The 19,624-nt window shown below is 43.0% G+C and overlaps 1 protein-coding gene across 3 annotated transcripts in view; it reads right to left on the bottom strand.

The window, feature by feature from the left end:
• MLIP (muscular LMNA interacting protein) overlaps positions 1-19,624 on the bottom strand; it is a 226,738-nt gene that overhangs the window by 105,873 nt on the left and 101,241 nt on the right. For all 3 annotated transcript variants that reach the window (XM_019497110.2, XM_019497102.2, XM_019497099.2), the window contains exons 3-4: positions 14,848-15,006; positions 11,647-12,009 (exon numbers count right to left, since the gene is read on the bottom strand). In XM_019497110.2, coding sequence (XP_019352655.2) covers positions 11,647-12,009; positions 14,848-15,006 — 522 coding nt within the window. The remainder of the gene's footprint in view (positions 1-11,646; positions 12,010-14,847; positions 15,007-19,624) is intronic.

Here is a 19,624-nt window from a genome sequence, read left to right as displayed (position 1 = left end):
GGGACCTCAGGAGGTCATCTAGTCCAACCCCCTGCCCAAAGCAGGACTATCCTCAGCTAGATCATTCCAGCCAGGGCTTTGTCAAGCCAGGCCTTAAAAACCTCCAAGGACAGAGATTTTACTACCTCTCTAGGTAACCTGTTCCATTGCTCCAACACCCTCCTAGTGAGATAGTTTTTCCCATCTTCCAGATCATTAATGAAGATATTGAACAACACTGGCTCTAGGACCAACCCTTGGGGCACTCTCCTTGATACCAGCTGCCAACTAGACCTGGAGCCATTGATCACTACCTGTTGAGTCTGGATTCATATTGTTCATACTGTTAAAGAAAGGAATTGCACAAGGTAAACTTTTAAAATCTTGCAAACTTGCTGGGGAGACTACAGCAGTATGGTTAATAACTTAGAAATATCCATTGTTTAGTAATAAAATGTGACTTGAAATACTGGGTTAAGAAGTCCAATTGTAAAGTTAAACCAAAGGCCTACAAGTATGATATATGCCATAGTACCATCACAGTGCCAACACTATTAATCTATTATCTGGCATTTGGAAAAATATATGCGGTGTTATATCATTTAGTATCCACAGAAATATACATTCCCTTCTATATGAAGCTATCCAAAGGCAGGGTGACAACTTAGACACTAGATGAGAAAAATTCACAATACGTCTATATAGAGAATAGGGTAACCAATATATGTAACTAAAAAAACCCCAACAAAATAAACAAAACAAACAAAAAAACCTTAGGCAGTCTTACATCTGAAGGAAGACCAAAAGGTCCTCAGGAGAACAATATTGCTTTTCCATATAATCACAGAATCATAGAAATTTAGGGCTGGAAGGGCCCTCAGGAGGTCATCTAGTCTAATCCCCTGCTCAAAGCAGGACCAACCCCAGCTAGATTATGCCAGCCACAGCTTTGTCCACCTGGGTCTTAAAAACCAAGGATGGAGAATCTACAACTTCTTTGTAGGGCTGTGTGAAACAGCTAAGTTTTGTTTTGGTTTTGGATTCAGCCGTTTCAGAGGGACAGTGATTGGTTTCAGTGTTTTGGATCACTGTTACATTTCAATTCAGCTGAATCTGTTTCAGAGTTTCAATGAGGTTTCAGCACTAATTTGAAGATTCAGCTGCAGCACAGGTGCCAACCGGTGGGGTAATCCCCACTGATCCCCACTGTCCCTCACTGCACGAGGGAGCTCTGCCATGAGCCCTCAGAGGCCCCAATTGCTGCTGCTGCAGCCGGTGAATATGGGGCTTTTTTTTTTTTTCCAAGTGCTGGGAGGCTGGGGCCAGGGCTGGGCAGGGCAGCCATGGGGGCTTCTCTTGCAGCTCCTCCCACCAGCTGCAGCAGCAGTGATCAGGGCCTCTGAGGGCTCATGGCAGAGCACCTCCCATGCAGTGCATGGCAGTGGGGATCACCCCCCTGGTTGGTACCCGCACGGCAGCTGCCCCATGGTGTGGGTGCAGCGTGGCTCGGCAGGGTGCCATGTGCTGTCTGGGAGCTCGGGTGGCTCCACCTGTCAACCAGAGCCTACCACCATTCATCCTCAGTGGCCCCAGCTCCCAGACAGCGTACGGTGCCCTGCCGAGCTGCACTGCACCCACACGATGAGACAGCTGCCATGCAGGTGCCAAGCAGGGGGGGCAATCACCGCTGCCCCCCCACTGTCCTGCACTGTGTTTGGGCACCTGCCATGAGCCCCCAGAGGCCCCAATTGCTGCTGCTGCAGCCAGTGAGTGCACGGTTTGGTTTTTTGTGCTGGGAGCCTGGGGCTGGGCGGGGGATGGGGCCAGGCAGGGCAGCCATGGGGAATTCTCCCACGGCTCCTCTGGCTGTGCCTGCCTCTTCCCTAGTTGGGGGAGCTGTGGGAGAAGCCCCCATGGCTGCCCTGCCTGGCCCCATCACCTGCCTGGCCCCAGCCTAGTCCTGGCACTTTAAAAGGAGGTCTGCGTGTCTGTGCCAGACTCTTCCCAGGGCGCCTCTGAAACATTTCAAAACATCCAAAACATTTCCGAAATGTTTCGGATGGTTTCATTTTGTTTCAGAGCTGTTTTGGAGCCTTCTGTTTCATTTCAAATTCGGCATTTTGGGTGCCAAAATGGGCCAAAACATGTCTGAAACTAAATGGCTGCTGAAATTTTGCACAGCCCAATCCTTTGGTAATCCAAAGGATTGGGCTGTTCCACTCTGTTCCAGTGTTTTACAACCCTCCTAGTGAGAAAGTGTTTTTCCTAATATCTAACCTAAACTTCCCTTGCTGCAACTTGAAACCGTTGCTCCTTGTTCTGTCATCTGCCACCACTGAGAACAGTTTAGCTACATCCTCTTTGGAGCCCCACTTTAGGTAGTTAAAGCCTGCAATTAAATCCCCCTCAGTCTTCTCTTCTCCAGACTAAATAAGCCCATGTCCCTTAGCTTCTTCTCATAAATCATGTTCCCCAGCCCTCTAACTATTTTCGTTGCCCTCTGTTAGACTCTCTCTAATTTGTTACATCCTTTCTTCAGTGTGGTGACCAAAACTGGACACAGTACTCCAGATGTGGCTGCACCAGTACCAAATAGAGGAAAAGAATCACTTCCCTCAATCTGCTGGCAACACTCCTACCAATGCAGCCCAGGATGCCATTAGCCTTCTTTGCAACAAAGACACACTGTTGGCTCATATTCAGCTTACTGTCCACTGTAACCACCAGGTCCTTTTCTGCAGAGCTGCCGCTTAGCCAGTCGGTCCCTAGCCTGTACCAGTACATGGGATTGTTCCATCCTATGTGCAGGACTTTACCCTTCTCCTTATTGTTCTCCAATACTTGGAGTAAATTACTCAGAGTAAATTATTTTGTTCCAAACTATAGTGCTGTTGGAATTTTCCTCAGAGAGATATAATTTAACCTAATAACATTGACAGAAATAGTTTCAAACTATTATCTTCTAATTAACTGAAAGTTAGGCTAAGCATAAGGCCATAAAAAAAAGACTTCCTTCTTTTGCCATCAGAAATATTAAAATCCCTTTCATGATAGCAAACAAGAAGTAGGTTCCTGGAAATGTGTTTTCCTTTAGCACCTAAAATGTTGTCCTTGTTAAATGAACATTTTAGAATGTTAGAATTGTATTTCTGCGCGCACACATATTTTTATGCCCTAAGGTTATTGTAATCATTACTGAAACCTGCTAAATGATGTCTGCTACCATTTAAAGTTGTCAAATATTTATGATTAAGCCCTGTTAGGACTATATTTGAAATTGTGTCTTTCCTATACTGTTACTGCATCTCTGATAGCTGCATAACAGTACTAATCTGTTCCCTTTTTAAATGCTTATTTTCTCAAATTCCTGTTTTGCCTTTCTCTACATTTCTTTCTTTCTTGCACTTATTTCCCAAACTAGTTTTTGAAACAAGGCATTGTTCCTGCCTACGTTCAAGTAACTGAGTGACAGGTAATCTCCCGTTCTGCTTCTTCATAGACTACTGAACACGCTCTGAGTGCATGGACATAGAGAAATAAAAAGAATAATTTCTCATTTCCCTTTCTCATTTTAACTTTGGCTAATCCATACATATGATACTGGCCTAAAAAATCTTTCCATATACTTGTCCTGTTTACAGGTATTCCAAGTAATTCATACTTAAGAATGTGTGAAATCTTACCAAACACTGTTAGTATTCTAATTCAAGAGGATCTTCAGAGTATAACTGAAATTTCTTTGTCTAATCCAACCCCTGATAACAAATTGCATTTTATACTCCTTCTGCTTTTTAGAATTTTAGTATTCACACTAGAATATTATCTGTTTCCTTCTAACACTTTTCACAGAAATATCCTTTCCCTATAGATAAGTAAACTGGGAAAACATTGCCATAATCCAACATTGCTTCATAAGCATGCTATACTTCCTTGATTTAAGTCTTAACTTTACCTGGCTGCACTGGACAGTAATCAGAGTTTCAACACTTTTCAAAATCTAATTAGCTGTATATAGTCTTTAAATAAATACTTGTTTTGTTTTTTGCTATTGGAAAATCCTGTGAATTATCACTGTAGCAACAAATGAAGGTGTATATGTACTAAACATTACCACCAAGTTTACACAGGCAGCATAACTTAAATATCTGTTTCCTTCAATCTCACAATTAAAAGACATTTTCCTGAAAGCATTCAGAAGTTGTTATTTGGTCATGATAAAGATTATTTGGTTTTATAGTTTTGAATTTCTAGGTTTAAAGGCTTTGCTGTAATACATACAAATCTAATGGGATGAAATGGATTTGCATGCATTTGTTTTGTGAGTCAAGTGACTCATTAACATTTGCATTTGCTGATATGATTGTTTGTTGGAACACGGTATTGATTTACCATATTTTCTTGCATATAATACCTACCTTTCCCCCCAAAAAATTGCCCCCCAAAACTGGGAGGGGGGAGAGGTGTATTAAGTGAGGAAGCTGTTTTCTTCCCTGAAAAAAAAAAGAATGCCTAAAGAATCTGTGCATGCTATATAGCTACCAAGATGCTTACTACTGCTTTGGCTCAGTATACTGAATGGGTTGACTCCTGTGTTAACCCTCTTACAGCCACAGTTAATGGCTGAACAGTAATTCATTCTTGTGCCAGAGGCAGGAAATGAGCTACTGATAGTATCTTGATGAGGCTTATGATGTGGAAATATAGAAACTTATAGAAAGAACTACCTTGTTCTTACTGTTCTTCCAAGGGTCTGTGGCCTAACATTGTGTGACAAAAAGTAAGTCCTCCTGGTAACAGTCTGGATGAGACAGCAAGTAGAAGAACTTCCTGCCACACCAGGAGGCTCCTGCTACCTGCTGCTTCACCCAAATGTCTCCTGGGATGCCACCCTTCATATATACTCTATGACACACAGTCAGCCATGACTCCAGAAAAATCTATTTTTCTGTATTCTGCTTTTCAAAAGGCAGTTTATTTGGAAGTGTTGTAACTGCCCCAAGGTTGGTGGTCAGTACTCACCTGTTGGTTCTCCCCACACCCATTCCCAAAGTGTCTCTCTCTTGCCATGACTGAAATTAAGCAGTAGGACCTCAGTTCTGTAGGAGGGGCAACTTTAGGTTCCCCTCTCTATAGGCGCATTGTTGAACTACCTTTATGTGGGATCTTCTATGATTGTATCCCCTATGATCCCCTCTCTGGCCCCAATCTGTAGCCTAGGGGGCTGGACTCTAGGGGGCTGGACTCACTCATCTGGTTCTCAACTAGGCTGAAACAAAACAGATTAAATCAGGCCAGGGTGACCACCCTGCCTTATTATCTTGATACTGCATCTCCCTAGAATTCCCATCACCTCCCACAGTCACTTCCACATGGCTTGCCCTGCATGCAGTCCCAGCCAGGGTGCCTTTTCCCAGCCCCCAGGGCTTCCACCCCAAACTCCTGGGGCTATTTCTACCACAACCCTCCCGGACATACTCCAAACAACCAAGTCCCAGCATTGCTTCCTCCATCTCTACCTATGTCAGACTGCCCCTCTCTGCCCCAGAAGCTGGGCTTATATCCCTAGAGCTCCCCTCTTCTGGCCTCCCAGCAGCATACCTTAAAGACACAGTCTCTCTTTTCTTACTCTTATATTTTGTCTCTAGTAATAGGGCAGGGTTATTTGGAGATGTATTGTATGTAAGAAAATATGGTACATGAAACATTTATAGAATTAGCCTAGTTCAGTCAAGTGCTGTTTTTATTGATTGTTTAGTATAATATTATGTCATAAATAAATGGTGATGTTTAATTATAATTATTCATTGTACTTATTCTTACTTAGTTTCTTTTTATCTAAAAAAATCAATTCACACTATTTTGATATGCTACTTTGACTTTTTCACTTACTATTTATGTTACTTTGACCTTGATATAGCACAAGGATGTATAGTCAAATTTGGGGAAGTGTTGCATGACCAGCATTATATAACTCATTTATTTATCTTTTACATCTGTAATCCATTTATTTTTTCTTTCATGATGAGAAAATCATATTTTCTTCTTTTCATATTAATTTTCTCCTTTCACCAACTTTAAACAAACTCTTTAAATTCATTTTAATGTTAAGTTTCTTTGTGTTGGAACCCACTAGTGCCTCTTCAAAGAACTCTTGCCAATAGAACATTGGATCACTTTCCATGAATTAACTCATAAATTAACAATGATCTATACTTCTGTCTCTTAATTTTCTTCTCTCCAAAGTCAATAAGCAGTGGTCAATAATCCAATCTTTCTTTTTTGTTTGTTTTCCCTGACCTAGTTGTATGAAAAAACAAACAAGATGAGATTTTAAAAAGCAGCATAGAAGGAATATGGGCAAAAGGAGGATTCACAGAGATTCTTTCACTATAATGCCTAAAACTCAGTAGTGTACTATGGGGTGGACAAGTGGGACATATGCCATTAGAGCCACCTGAGGAGAAGGGTGCCAGAAGGAAGGGGGTCACCTCATCCTCATCTTCTCCTCTCCACTTTCATGGAAGACTCCAGGAAGCACCTGGCACAGGCGATGCGTGTAATGAAGTGCAAGAACTGGAAATCACATTTCTGTAGAGCAGCAATGGCATTTGCTGCTTCTGGGGAGAGAACTGGTCCCCATCTTTTCCTTCTGAAATCAATATTTGTTGTTGTTGCTGCTGTCCTCTTGCCAGGAGCTTTCGGGGCAAAAGAATGGGGTGAATATTTCCCCCTGGCAGCAAACTTTACAGCCATGCTAAAGAATTAAAACTTCCCAAAATGCCTTGGACTCCAGGACATGCTTCCTGGCCACAGCCTAAGGAGAAGAAAATATTAGTCACCTTTTACATAATAGTCTAGAGATTCAAAAATTTTAGTCAGGAAGTGTGCTCTGGCTCTCCTCAGCCTGAAAGGCTCCATTTCCCTCCTCAGGGAACCCACCAAGCCAGAGACAGGTTGGGAAGAGGACTCTCTGCCTCTCTTGCTGAAGCTGCTTCAAGTAAACCCCAGCTTCACAAAGGCACCTCACTCAGGACTGTTCCTAAACACAGAAGAAGTGTGGAATTTCAGCCAGTCCTCTTTCCCCAGCACTTTTTATTTAGGTATCTCCTGTTTAGACCCATCATATCTCCCCATTTAAGGTATACAGGACACAGGCACCCAACTTTAGTTTATGATTTCTCTTCCTGATATGCTGAGCCATGCCCCTTTGTAAATCTTGCATTTACTTTAATTAATAGTTATAGGATTACTAACTACTATATGTATTTATTATTTATAATTATTAATACAAATAATATATTTATATGTTGTCATATATTGATATTGTACTTAAGGAGCTAAATGTTTGCATGGTTCTTAATATTCTACTTTTGTTTTTTCCTTTGGTAGTTTTAATATTAAAAATTAAGTTATTGCGCACTGTCTGCTCCCATCTGTAGCTGACCAAGTTTTCAGACAAAGGAAGTTATAGGGCTCATATACATGCCACGATTTTTGCCCTTTCGTGCACTGCAACTGTGTGTCTGTTTGCACAAGCAGGATTTCCTGACACTTTAAAAGTCTTTCTTGTGCATTAGACTAAAACTCCTCAGACATAGTTTCATTTGGCTTGCCGGAAATTAAAGCTTCACATCCATGGATTTGTTATGTGCAAACGCAAAGCACTCAAAGACATGTATTGAGCCTCTTTATCCACCAGATGACACTGCAACTTTTTTGTAATTCACCCCTTCAAATTGCTTTCACATTCAAATTGCTTCCATTTTTTAAAACTAACACGCCTTGGACATAATTTTTTTTTTTTTCCTGTGTGGTTTGAGAGCTTCCTGCTTCCACAGCTGTGTGGAAGGGCATGGGCACGGGGTTGATGGGAGGCCCTGGGCCAGGGGGGCAGTGCTGGACTGTCCCATTGTCCTGTAGCACCTGCCAGGGACCCAGTTTACTTAGTTTGAAAACCTATTGTGTGTAAACACAGATGCACCACTCCAAAGCTTAATTCATTTGAAAACCTAGTGCATGTAAACACAGATGCAGCACTCCAAAATAAAAAGTTGAAATTTTATCAACCTATTTAATTTAATGACAATTAAAACCCCTGGTGTGTACAGGTGGTGTCTATAGACACCTGACACTCCTCAGCCACAATAACACTGTATTTGTGCAAATGCACAGGAAAGGAAGAAATGAATGTTCTCTGTGCCCTATCACACAGCTATGAAGATTTAGCCACCAGGTGGCCTAAGTGTACCTGTTTTTTCAAATGAGTCTATACTTGTGTATTGTATACTGTGGTGGAGCACAGGGTGCTCCTGCCACTTTAAGGGCGTGGAGCCGGCAGCCTCCAGGTGCCTGATTGCGGCAGCCATTTTGAGGCTTATATAAACCAGGCAGTTGGGCTGCAGGAGGTGAGGCAGCAACATTGCCTGGTTGTAGGGCTGCTGTAAATGCCCGGAGGTAAGGGGGAGCTGCAAGGGGATGGTAGGAGGCTCCTGGTCCTGGGCATGACCTGAAACTGCACCCTGCCGGGAGTGGGTGGTCTGGTGGGGCTCTCAGTGGCGCGGGAGCCCCCAGGAAATGCCAGGCCAGTTATCACCCCAGTGAAAGGCGGGTCAGGGCGCCTTAATCCCTAGCTCCCACCACCACCGGGTGGGTGACCCCTGAGTTGGTTGAGGGCCGAGAGGGCCAGCGTTATGAGGGCTGAGAGGGCCAGTGTTATGAGGGGCCCAGAGAGGGCGGACCCTGAGAGTGGGAGTGATGTGGGCGAGGTGCCGTGGTTGCTCCTAGGAGGAAGGGAGTAGTGGCACGGTGAGGCCCGAGGAGTAGAGTGAGTGGCTAGAAAGACCCAGCCCGAAGGGGAGAGTCCCCTCGACTGGCCCATGCTGGGGCCAGGACCAGTGAGGGTCAAAAGGGCCGGGGGCCCGCCGCGAGGGACGCCCAAGAGCCGGGGGCCTGGGGTCCCGACTGGCCTTGAGGTGGGCCAGGGCTAGGTAGCCGAAGGTTCCGGGGGAACCGCACCCGAGAGGGGAACAAAGCTTCGGGTGGGCAAGGTAGCCCGGATGACGGCGGAGGGGCCGCCTGTGTAGCGAAGACCAGAGTGGGGTCTGGCGTAGAAGATTCTGGGGCCCAGCGTGGGGCCGGTGAGATGTTGAACACCATGATGCCATCTGCGAGGCTTGGGCTGCGGTATTAGGGGAGGTCAGAGCCACAGAGTGCCCCTGGGCATCGGGGCAGTCGAAGGGCAGCCTCCCGCTTAATTCTCATCTTAATTGAACTCATTATCATCAAAGGCGTGGTGGGAGAGATGAGCGGGCAGTTGCCCAGAGACAGGCGGGCGGGCCACAAAGAGCTCGGCCCTGAGTAGGCCTGCTGTCACGGTGACAGGCGGGTGGGCCACAGAGTTTGGCCCCAGCAGGCCCCCTGTCACATATATCATAAAAGGATAATTTAAGAAATAATGATTATTCAGTTCCTCCAGTTTAATAAATCACGTATTAACAACATATGAGTTGGTCCAGAGTTTTCCCATTTCTTGTGTTGCAGGTCTTCCATTTTATAGCTATAGCATGAAGATTATTGAAGCAAAATGGAGATTACTGACTACTTTATGGTAAATATTTCCCAACTACAAAACCTTTGCTATTCCCACAAGCTAATGGCAGTAAAAACATAATTCTCTAGGAAGAAATTATGCAAGTAAAATCTGTGGAGCCCAGCTTCAGCGTGAAAAAGACCCTTCCTGTACTGCCACCAAAATTCAGAATCAAAAACAAATAATGAAAATAAATAATAATAAAAACAAACAAACAAACAACATTGGATTATTGATCATTGTTAATTTACTCCAGGGAAAACAGCCAGAAGTTTTCCTGATATTTTTTATAACTATTAAAGTAAATGTTAAATATTAAGTCATCCTCCATACTTTGAATAGAACATGATATTTTCTAATATGGGTCATATGTATCAAGCCCTCCAAGGACAATGGGAGTTTCTTGCTATTTCACAGACTAATAAAGCCAGTAGAGATCACTGTGATCATCTTGCCTGACCTTTAAGATTAATCTTTTTCCTCCTCTCCTCAACAATAGGAAGTCAATGAGTATGTTATTGATTTTATTTAAAATGTTCTTGTGTGTGCACAATCACTGACTTTGTGGATATGAAGATCATTCACAAGTCTAGAATTTCTACTGGTAGATGAGATCTACTTATGAGCTAGCCCTATATAAAAGACTCTTTTGCATATAGTACCCAGAAATTTACTAGCAAGAAGTGAAACAGCTATTTTAAACTTTTTATAATTTCCTTTCATTTCAAAATGGATCAATATATCCTATACTAAATACTAGACTATAGAGAATGAAAGAATAATGGGAAAATATCATGAGAGAAGATTTGAAGAAAGTTTTGAACAGTAGTGAAAAGCAACTTAGTCCATGTGTAGTCACTTATTGCATACGTAGTTACAAATGTTATTCAGAAAATAGATATGGGAAAGGTACATAAAGTTGTTCATCTGTTATCATATGACTTTGAAACAATGATGAGGAAATGCACTTCATCAGCTATAACACATGCTACCTCTAAATAAACTCAGCTAACATGATTAATACAGTTTTATAGACTTTATTGGAATTTATTTAAATTCAACTCCTGTGAAGAAGGCCAGTGAACATATATTTTCTCTAATGCTGCAACAAAATCCTGCTCTCGTAATAAGTACAATTGTTTAAAAAAAAAAAAAAAAACACTACACCACACGTATTTTACTGTCTGTCCCTAATCAAAGTGCTGTGTAATATTTTAGAGAAGCTATAGGAGAAAGCTCTTATTTTGCCAGAATACAAGAGCTGAAAGTGTTAGAAGTAAATATGCATTTTCCTTAAGCTTTCATTTCTTACATTCTGCCTCTATAAAGACATTTTCTTGACCCCCACTTGTGCAAAATCCCACTCATTGCACTGGAAATCTTAGTGTCAAATGAATAATTAATATAATTGTGAGACTCAATCCTAAAGTCCAGTCTTATCTAGAATTTAAATGGTAAGAATTAGCTTGACTTTTTCTACATAAAAAACTGAAATAAGAAAATCAGGGATTGAACCTAGGACAGTGAGATCTATTCATTTAATAGGGAAAGTAACTGGACTTACTTTCTCTTTAAAAAATGTTTGTATAAATTGGCATGGACCTACTAAAGTCAAAGAGATGTATCAGTCCCTGTAAGGATCTCACTATATTAGGTTAATATATATATTGGGTCCTTCTCTTGTCCCCTTTTTGCTTTACTCTGATGTTTCTGGAAAGGTCACGGATAGTCACTATACACATATATATATATATGTGTATAGTGACTATCCGTGATCTTTCCAGAAACATCAGAGTAAAGCAAAAAGGGGACAAGAGAAGGCCTACTAGGTCTATACTACCTACTCATCTTACCTCTTTACATATCATCTTTATAATAGAAGATGTGTAAGATGTATACCAACTTTAGGTAGAAGGTTAGGAACTAGAGGGATTAGAAGTTAGTAATAATCTTTAAAAGAGCCAGTGAACTGATATCCAGCCAAAAACAGAATGAAAGATCCTATTTCAAAACCTTTGCTAAGTAAAATTTGACATGCAGAGCCAAAAACAAGCACCAGAGTTAAAAGAGCAATGTACCTGACCAGTAGCACCGTGAGAAAACGCTGCACCTTGTGACCGTGGAACATTCATGTCACTAAGAGGTTTGTTCGATGCGGTAGGATCAAGAGATGTACTGGAGGACTGGAATATTGTATGCCCGTAGCTCCCTATAGAAGGCGGTTGAACTTTGTTTCTGGCAATAGTTTCTTCATCTTCTTCACCAGAGTCCGTAATAAAGATAAATTCAGCCTTAAAAAGGTCATTCTCCTGCATTTTTCTTTTGCCTGTGTTATGCCCTTGGGGCTGGAAAATCTTTTGGGTGCTTTCTGGGTGAAAGGTAGATTTGCTGTCTTGCTGGAATTGACTTTTGAAGGCCAGGTCACCAGAACGTATGTGAGACTGCAAAAGAAGCTAAGATTAATTTAAATCCATTGCAGGTTATTTGTTCTCCACAAAAACATAAGAAATGTTTAATTTACAGTCTGGGTTAGCACTGTGCTACCAACAGTTGAAAAAATAAGTTGAAAACTCCCAGCCCATGTTGTGAGGGAGTGGCAGGTTAGCAGAAGCTGGCTGTTCTACTGCCCAGCTTCCCACTCCCAGCATCCTCCCTCCCACCAATACACTGGCTGGTATACAATGTCTGTTTCAAAGGGAGACATGCGTTGCATTTTTCCATGTAATGCAAAACAGAAGACTCAATTGAATATGATAAATAGGACTTGATGTTTGGAATAACACTGGAACTGGAAAGAGGGAGGGTGGTATCAAGCAGAATGAGCTGTAGGGCCAGGCTAAACCAGCCATGATAGGGCAGGAATCCTGACTGTGGGATTCACAAGAGAAAACAATACCCATCACAACTGTCTGACAGAGAAATCTGGGGCAAAACCAATATGTGGTAACAAAGGACCTCAATCCAGGGCATTCTCTGAAGAGGAAACAAAAGGAACTGAGGTTAGAGAGATTTACTGTACATTTGAGTGCAACCATTTTAGAACAAAGTCTAATTGTTCTTTTTTATGTTCCGCATTTTTCAGTTTCCAATATTTAACCCCTCAAAGCTGTGAGCCCATATATTGTCCAGTTGCCCAATAACTGAAATTACTAATATATTTTGTTTTCCTAGAGAGGGACAAAACAAAAGAACAGATTTACCAGGTACTGTACAATAAATGCTGTGTAAGGGCCAGCTATGAAAACAGATCATCACTGACTGCAACTGAAATTACTGACACTTAGCTCTTTTAAAAATAAAACCATCTATCTTGATAGCTAAATATTGATTGGGATGCCTCATTTAAAAAAATCTTTTCCAGGTTCTATACAGTTTGGAAAAGAGAACAAAAGATAGCATGAAGATGTTAATCTTGCACCATGCATCTAAAGAATGTTGTCCGCATGCTGGAACAAGACAGAAATATCAGAGAATCCTTTCCTGACTTAATAAGAATAGTACTAATAGTAAATAAGTACTAATAAGGCCAAAGAGTGGAACATGGAGTTAAGCAACTATATAGCGTTCTGAGTACCGTATTAAAAGTCATATCTTCTCAGACATGCTCCTTATATGCCTATGCTCAACCTATTTTTAGTATCACACTATTTAATTAAAAAATGTTCAAGGAACTTGAGACTTCCTTCCATTCAGTTCAGATGACTATGTCTAGGACAGGACATAATTTCCATCCCTGTATGGCTCTGCCTATTTACATGGGAATATAATAAAACTGCACTCCTGTCTGTATGCCATGCAAGGGCCTCCAGGTGCAAGATCAAGTGAGCATTATGAAAATGAATTAGTCAGCCTGTAAAATAACATAGAATAAAACTAAAGGAGAAGTGGAGACGAAAAGAAAAATATTTCCCCATGTAGTGTATTATCAGCTTGTAGAATTCGCTTTCACAGGAATTACTGAGGCAAATGTCACCATATGATCATGAAGAACATTTGTTCTATAGTAGCTAAATCCAAAAGTTACATAGGATATTGGTTTGCAGAGCAATTGAAGTAAAAAAGAAATGTCCTCCTTTTTTAATTGAAATGCAAAAATCAGAAATGCATATCTATCAATTACACGCACATCAATTTGTCCTCAGATTAATAGTAATTGCTCTTTAAATTGCATTCAAAAGATCACCCCAGTTAGCTAAAGATACCTGCTTCCAGTGGCATCCTGATTTTAAGTAAGGAGTTTCTTTCACAAAGTCATGAAAGCTTTCAAAACAGAGAAAACTTAAGTTGACCACAATTGGACTAATTATGCGTGTTGGCACCTTTATTTGAAGTATGAAATACTGGGTGTTGGCAGGACTGTGTGACCAACTACTGATGGATTTCAGTGAGAGAATTCTACTCATCCCCCCTGTGTAAGTCAGGACGGGTTTTTCCCTTATGTGCCAAGGTCATATTGTTACAATTGTCAGAGCCCATTACACAGACTGGGTAGGGTTTGTTTCATGTACAAACTCCAGCAGAAACAGACTACTGAATTGCTCGTTCCATTGCCTCCTCCGATTCTGTCTATACAGTGTGATGGTTTCAGTGGTGGTCCTGGAATTTACAATCAATTATCAAGAGCAAGGAGACTGAGGAAGACCAACAAGAGGGGTCCAGGAGAAATTTCATAGATTTCATAGACATTAGGGCTGGAAGGGACCTCGGAAGATCATCGAGTCCAGCCCCCCGCCCAAAGGGCAGGACGTCAGCTGGGGTCATAGGATCCCAGCAAGATAAGCATCCAGTTTCATCTTGAAGGTGTTCAATGAAGGCGCTAGAACAACCTCCGGTGGCAGGCTGTTCCAGACCTTGGGGGCTCGGACAGTAGAGAAATTCTTCCTTATGTCCAGCCTGAAACGATCTTGTAGTAGTTTGTGACCATTCGTCCTCGTCATCCCTTGGGGCGCTCTGGTGAACAAACGTTCCCCTAGATACTGGTGGTCACCCCTGATAAACTTGTAGGTGGCCATCAGATCACCCCTGAGCCTGCGCTTTTCCAGGCTAAAGAGCCCCGGGGCTCTCAGCCTGTCATCGTAGGGTCTGCTTCCCTGACCCCTGATCATGCGCGTGGCTCTTCTCTGGACTCTCTCAAGCTTCTCCACATCCTTTTTGAATTGTGGAGCCCAAAACTGGACGCAGTACTCCAGCTGCGGCCTCACTAAGGCCGAGTACAGGGGGAGAATGAGAAATTTCTTCGGGACTTCTAAGTATCAACATAAGTAAATATGAAATCATACCTTATTTATAATTTCTTGTCTGGTGTCGGCATTTGGCTCTTCTGAAATTTTCACAAGGAATTTGGAGGCATCTACAACTTCAAAGTGAGTTGGAAGTTGTCCAATATATGGAACAAATGTGAAGGTCAAGGGTTTGCTTCCAGATTCACCAGAAGGGACCTACAAAATACATAATGAATTCACCTTGTAACCTGCATAGAGATCAGCTCTGCAAAAGAAGAAAACATCTGTTCAATTATTAAGAGTTACCCAACATAACATCCTCAACCTTTTTGATTTCTTCAGTAGTTATATTAATCACTGGATGTTGTAGACTAGCAATATATATTCTCTATAGAAACAGAGAAATTAAGATTTTTTTTGTAAAAGAAGCTTTATGTCCTGAACATCACTTAGTACCACCCTATTAATTGCAGTAGACTTGCAGAATGTGTGCCAAGGGAATATTTGGCCTCCAGTTTGATGTTTATGCCAGAAAGAGATGAATTCTGCTCACAATCAGTGTGCATGTATAGCAGTGTGACATGGAATTCATATCAACATGTCTGAAAGCAAAATATGGCTGTAAAGCCATATGTGGAGTTGCAAATGAGTAGCCTGAAAACTGCAAAAGCTGTTGTAGAAAGAAGCTTTCAAATTTAGCAAATGAAAAAGGGACTGTGTATATGATATATGCTTAAATGGAACCACAGTCACTTCTCACACCTTTGTCATAATGAAGGTTGCTTCAAGTCACCCAAAGAACCTTGTCTGCCATTGAACTGTACAAACACTTAATCTGTGAAAAATAATTCATGGAACAGAAGAAAACCAACATTGTAATTTTTTGCAATGGTGCAAGTGTCTACAAATTACACACTTCCCAGAGTAACTACTGACTCAGAGCCAACATCAATGCTTCAAGGAGATAGTCCCAGGATTGCAGTATACTCCATTCCCTTACCTTCCTTACAGGCCTTTCAGTTTTATAGGCCAATTGTATGTCTGTAGAGGGGGAGACACAGAAGCAAGGAATGGCTCACCTTCTCACCCCACTGAAAATTCTGTTTAGGGTACCATACATATGGATTGTGCAGGAACAATGTAGAACAAGATCAAGAGAGGATGAGTAGTGTGTGTTTTGCTCCCCAGCACATAACAGAAACTCTATCTGAAAAGTCAAACAGTGGGAAACCTTTTCATTGCCCTCTCCATTTACTGAAATCCTCTTCCATGGGGACATATCCTAGCAAATGGAGCCCTTCTAATGGAGCTGTCCTGTCAGAAATTTGTATATAGTGTTGCAAAGAGGTTTCTCAGGGTAGGTATTGACTCTCAGAACCCCAAAGAAGGTCATAACACCATGGATCTCCCTAGATCAAGTCCCACTGATTTTGACCTATTGGCGATAGTGGCTCAAAACACATCCTTTTGAGACAAGACTAGGAATTTATGTTTGCCTAACTTCAGGCAAACTACTAATCCATCTTTTGGACTGAACCATAACAAAATAATTGAACTCTATTGCTTTTAATTTTTCCCCTGCTCATTTATTTACATTCAAACAGAAATTTGAGCATGACAACTGTAGTTATGCTCCTTTGTAATTTGCATATGTTAGCAAGTAGCAATTTTAGAACACAGAGAAATACATTTATGTGACTCATGGAAGCCAGACTAGGTCTGCAAAGCTTCTAGAATATTAAAAATGATAACCAGGGAATTTCAAATTAAAAAAAAGATGTTGGTTTTCATTTAGACCATTCAATATGGAGAGGGTCCAGAGGAGGGCCACTCACATGATCAGGGGGCAGCAGTGCAGGCCCTACGAGGAGAGGCTACGGGACCTGAACCTGTTCAGCCTCCACAAGAGAAGGCTGAGGGGGGATCTAGTGTCCTGTTACAAACTAGTCAGAGGGGACCAGCAGGCATTGGGGGAGTCCCTGTTCCCCCGAGCACTCCCAGGAGTGACAAGAAATAACAGTCACAAGCTGGCAGAGGGTAGATTTAGACTAGATATCAGGAGGCACTACTTCACAGTCAGGGCAGCTAGGACCTGGAACCAACTTCCAAGAGAAGTGGTGCTGGCTCCTACCCTGGGGGTCTTTAAGAGGAGGCTAGATGAACACCCTGCTGGGGTCGTTTGACCCCAGTACTCTTTCCTGCCATGGCAGGGGTTCGGACTTGATGATCTGTCAAGGTCCCTTCCAACCCTACAACTATGAAACTATGAATGAACCATAGAAAGTCTTGCAGTTTTGTTTCCCAGTAGGATAACCTACTGATAGAGCAGTGTACAAATATTTGAGGGGTTGGGCAGGTGCCATGCAGACAACCTACACTGCTGACAGCCCACAGCTAGGCCCCCCTGGGAAAGTCCTACTCACAGTCCCCTCTTCCTCGCTCCCTATGGTAAGGCTTTGAGAAAGGATATCTTGTTAGTTATAGGCATATGAATTTCTGTTCCTGTACCCTGAAGTAAATCCCAACCCCTTTCACACAAGGCAATGGACCTTGGAGCTACACCCGCACCCCCTTGACTTCCTGACCCACCTTGCTGGATACTTAAGGAGATCTGGCATACTCATCTTGTAGTGATACAACTTATGCTCATAGTAGTACACAGCCTCCTGCGCTGGGCTCTGGAACATGCACTCCCAAGTATGACCACTTAACAGCACTTATGGCCATCAGGCCTCATGGATCCAGTTGATGACTTCCATGTGGCTGAGGAAAACAAGGCCCTACTGGATACTATTCACTATGGGGTGCTCTGGGAGCACCTCTAGACTGTCAACTGGCACTTCAAGGCCCAGGAAATGAACAGTGATTGGAGAGAGCACATCATCTTGGGGAACCTGGGACACCTAGCAAGGGATGCAGAACTTCTGCATGTGCTGGGCCACCTTCGTAGAGATCATTGCCAAGTTGATCCCATACACTGAGCAACAGGATATCATGCATAAAGCCTCCCCTGACTCCAGCAAAACACAGAGCCAATCACTATCTGGAAACTCACAACGCACTATAGCCTCTACTCCAGTTCAGTGTGCAGAAATCCATGACCAAAGTGGCAGTCCTGGAGGTCTGCTTGATCATGTAAAGTGTGCTGGCAGACTATGTCATCTGCCTCAGTAACCTGTAGGACCAGTTTCTGCTGGATGGGCTCCCCAACTGCATCTGGGCTATCAGTGACACGCACACCCCCATTCAGTGGGTTCCTCAAGGCTCCATCAGCCACAAAGTCTTCTTCTTTACCATGCTGCAAGGTATTGTGAACCACCACTGGTTTGGGAACATCACTATCTATACGAGGACCAGGAAGAGTGGTGGGTAGTCTCTCTTTCCGCGGCAGGGGGCATGGAACAACCTTGCCCTGATATGGTAAATGGTGTCTCTCTGCACATGGCATCCCCCAGATTCTCAGGGGTGGAGGTCCATGGGGGAATAGGTCCATGTTCTGAGGCCCTCAGCAATGTGGATGGCATTGGGGTCTGCATGTTGACCACAAAGCTGTCAGAGGTCTGCACCATGACCTGCCCCTCAATGCTCATAAAAGAACAGGTCGAGAGGTGTCAAATCCAGTTCTATCTCCAGCTTTAGGGTAATTTCTATTACCTGCTTCCCCATCTTCATTTCAGTGACAAAAGTATATACAATGTTGATACTATGCTGATGCACAGCCCCAGTCATGGCCCTGCACACTCATTTCCATGGCATTCCACAGATTTCTTTGTTCCAGTGGCTCTTGCAGAGATCCTCTTGATTTTTCTCATCACTGCCGAGGGCAAGGAAGTCCCTGACCTCTGCCTGGTTCCAGTTACTGGTAGGGGAACAGGCCCTGCCATACTGCATGGGTGTCACTGTGTAGGTGTGGATGTCACTGCATATTAGGGCTTCTGTCCCCAATTTGATTTGGCAGAGATTCGGCCTGACTCAGTGGCTGAATCTCCAAATCTGAATCGAGTCAAAGGACCCTTTAATCTCTCCAAATCAAATCAGAACCCTCCAAATCAATTTGGAGAGATTCAGCAATTCAAATACAGACAAAGCTTTAAATGTTTTTTCTACGTACCTCTAGGTAGCAGATAGCTTGTGAATGCTGTGAGTCTGGGGCACATGGAGTGTCCCACAGAAGTGCTGGGGGCTCCCCACCACGCTCAGCAGCAGACCTGGAAGTGATCCAGAAGCACATCCGATCCACTTCTGGGTCCACTGGAGAGCACAAGGGGGGCCCTCCCTGCACCCCCCTGGCTCAGCAACTGGTGCCTTCTATGTCTGGGGGGGGCACCTGGGGTCCTCCCATGGCCAACTGCTGAACCAAGGGGATGCAGAGGGGGTGCTCCCAGCTTGCTCCCAGGTGGACCTGGAGGTCCATTTCTGGGTTCACTGCTGAGCATGTGAGGGGGGCCCCCATGCTCCTGTGGGATGGTTCATTTACCCCAGCATCACAGCATTCATGAGCCATGCCTGGTACCTCAAAGTATGTTAAAAAAAAAAAAAAAAATTTTAAGCTGTGTCTACCTCCAAATTGCTGATTCTCTGAATCAGCATCGAATCTTGAGATTTGGAATAAGCCAAATCAAATCAGGGACAGTGATCTGAATCAATGAATCAAAACACCGTCCCTGACTCGGGCTGAATCTGAATCCAAGTTGAATAAGGTCCGTTTCACACAACCCTACTGCATATGTGTGAGTCTAGGCCAGGGACGGGCAATTATTTCGGGTGGAGGGCCACTTACTGAGTTTTGGAAAGCCATCAAGGGCCGCATGACAGGCAGCCCAGGGCAGATTAA

This window comes from Alligator mississippiensis, chromosome 1 (genome assembly GCF_030867095.1).
Source record: "Alligator mississippiensis isolate rAllMis1 chromosome 1, rAllMis1, whole genome shotgun sequence".
NCBI lineage: Eukaryota > Metazoa > Chordata > Crocodylia > Alligatoridae > Alligator > Alligator mississippiensis.
This window is presented reverse-complemented; position numbering and strand designations above follow the sequence as displayed.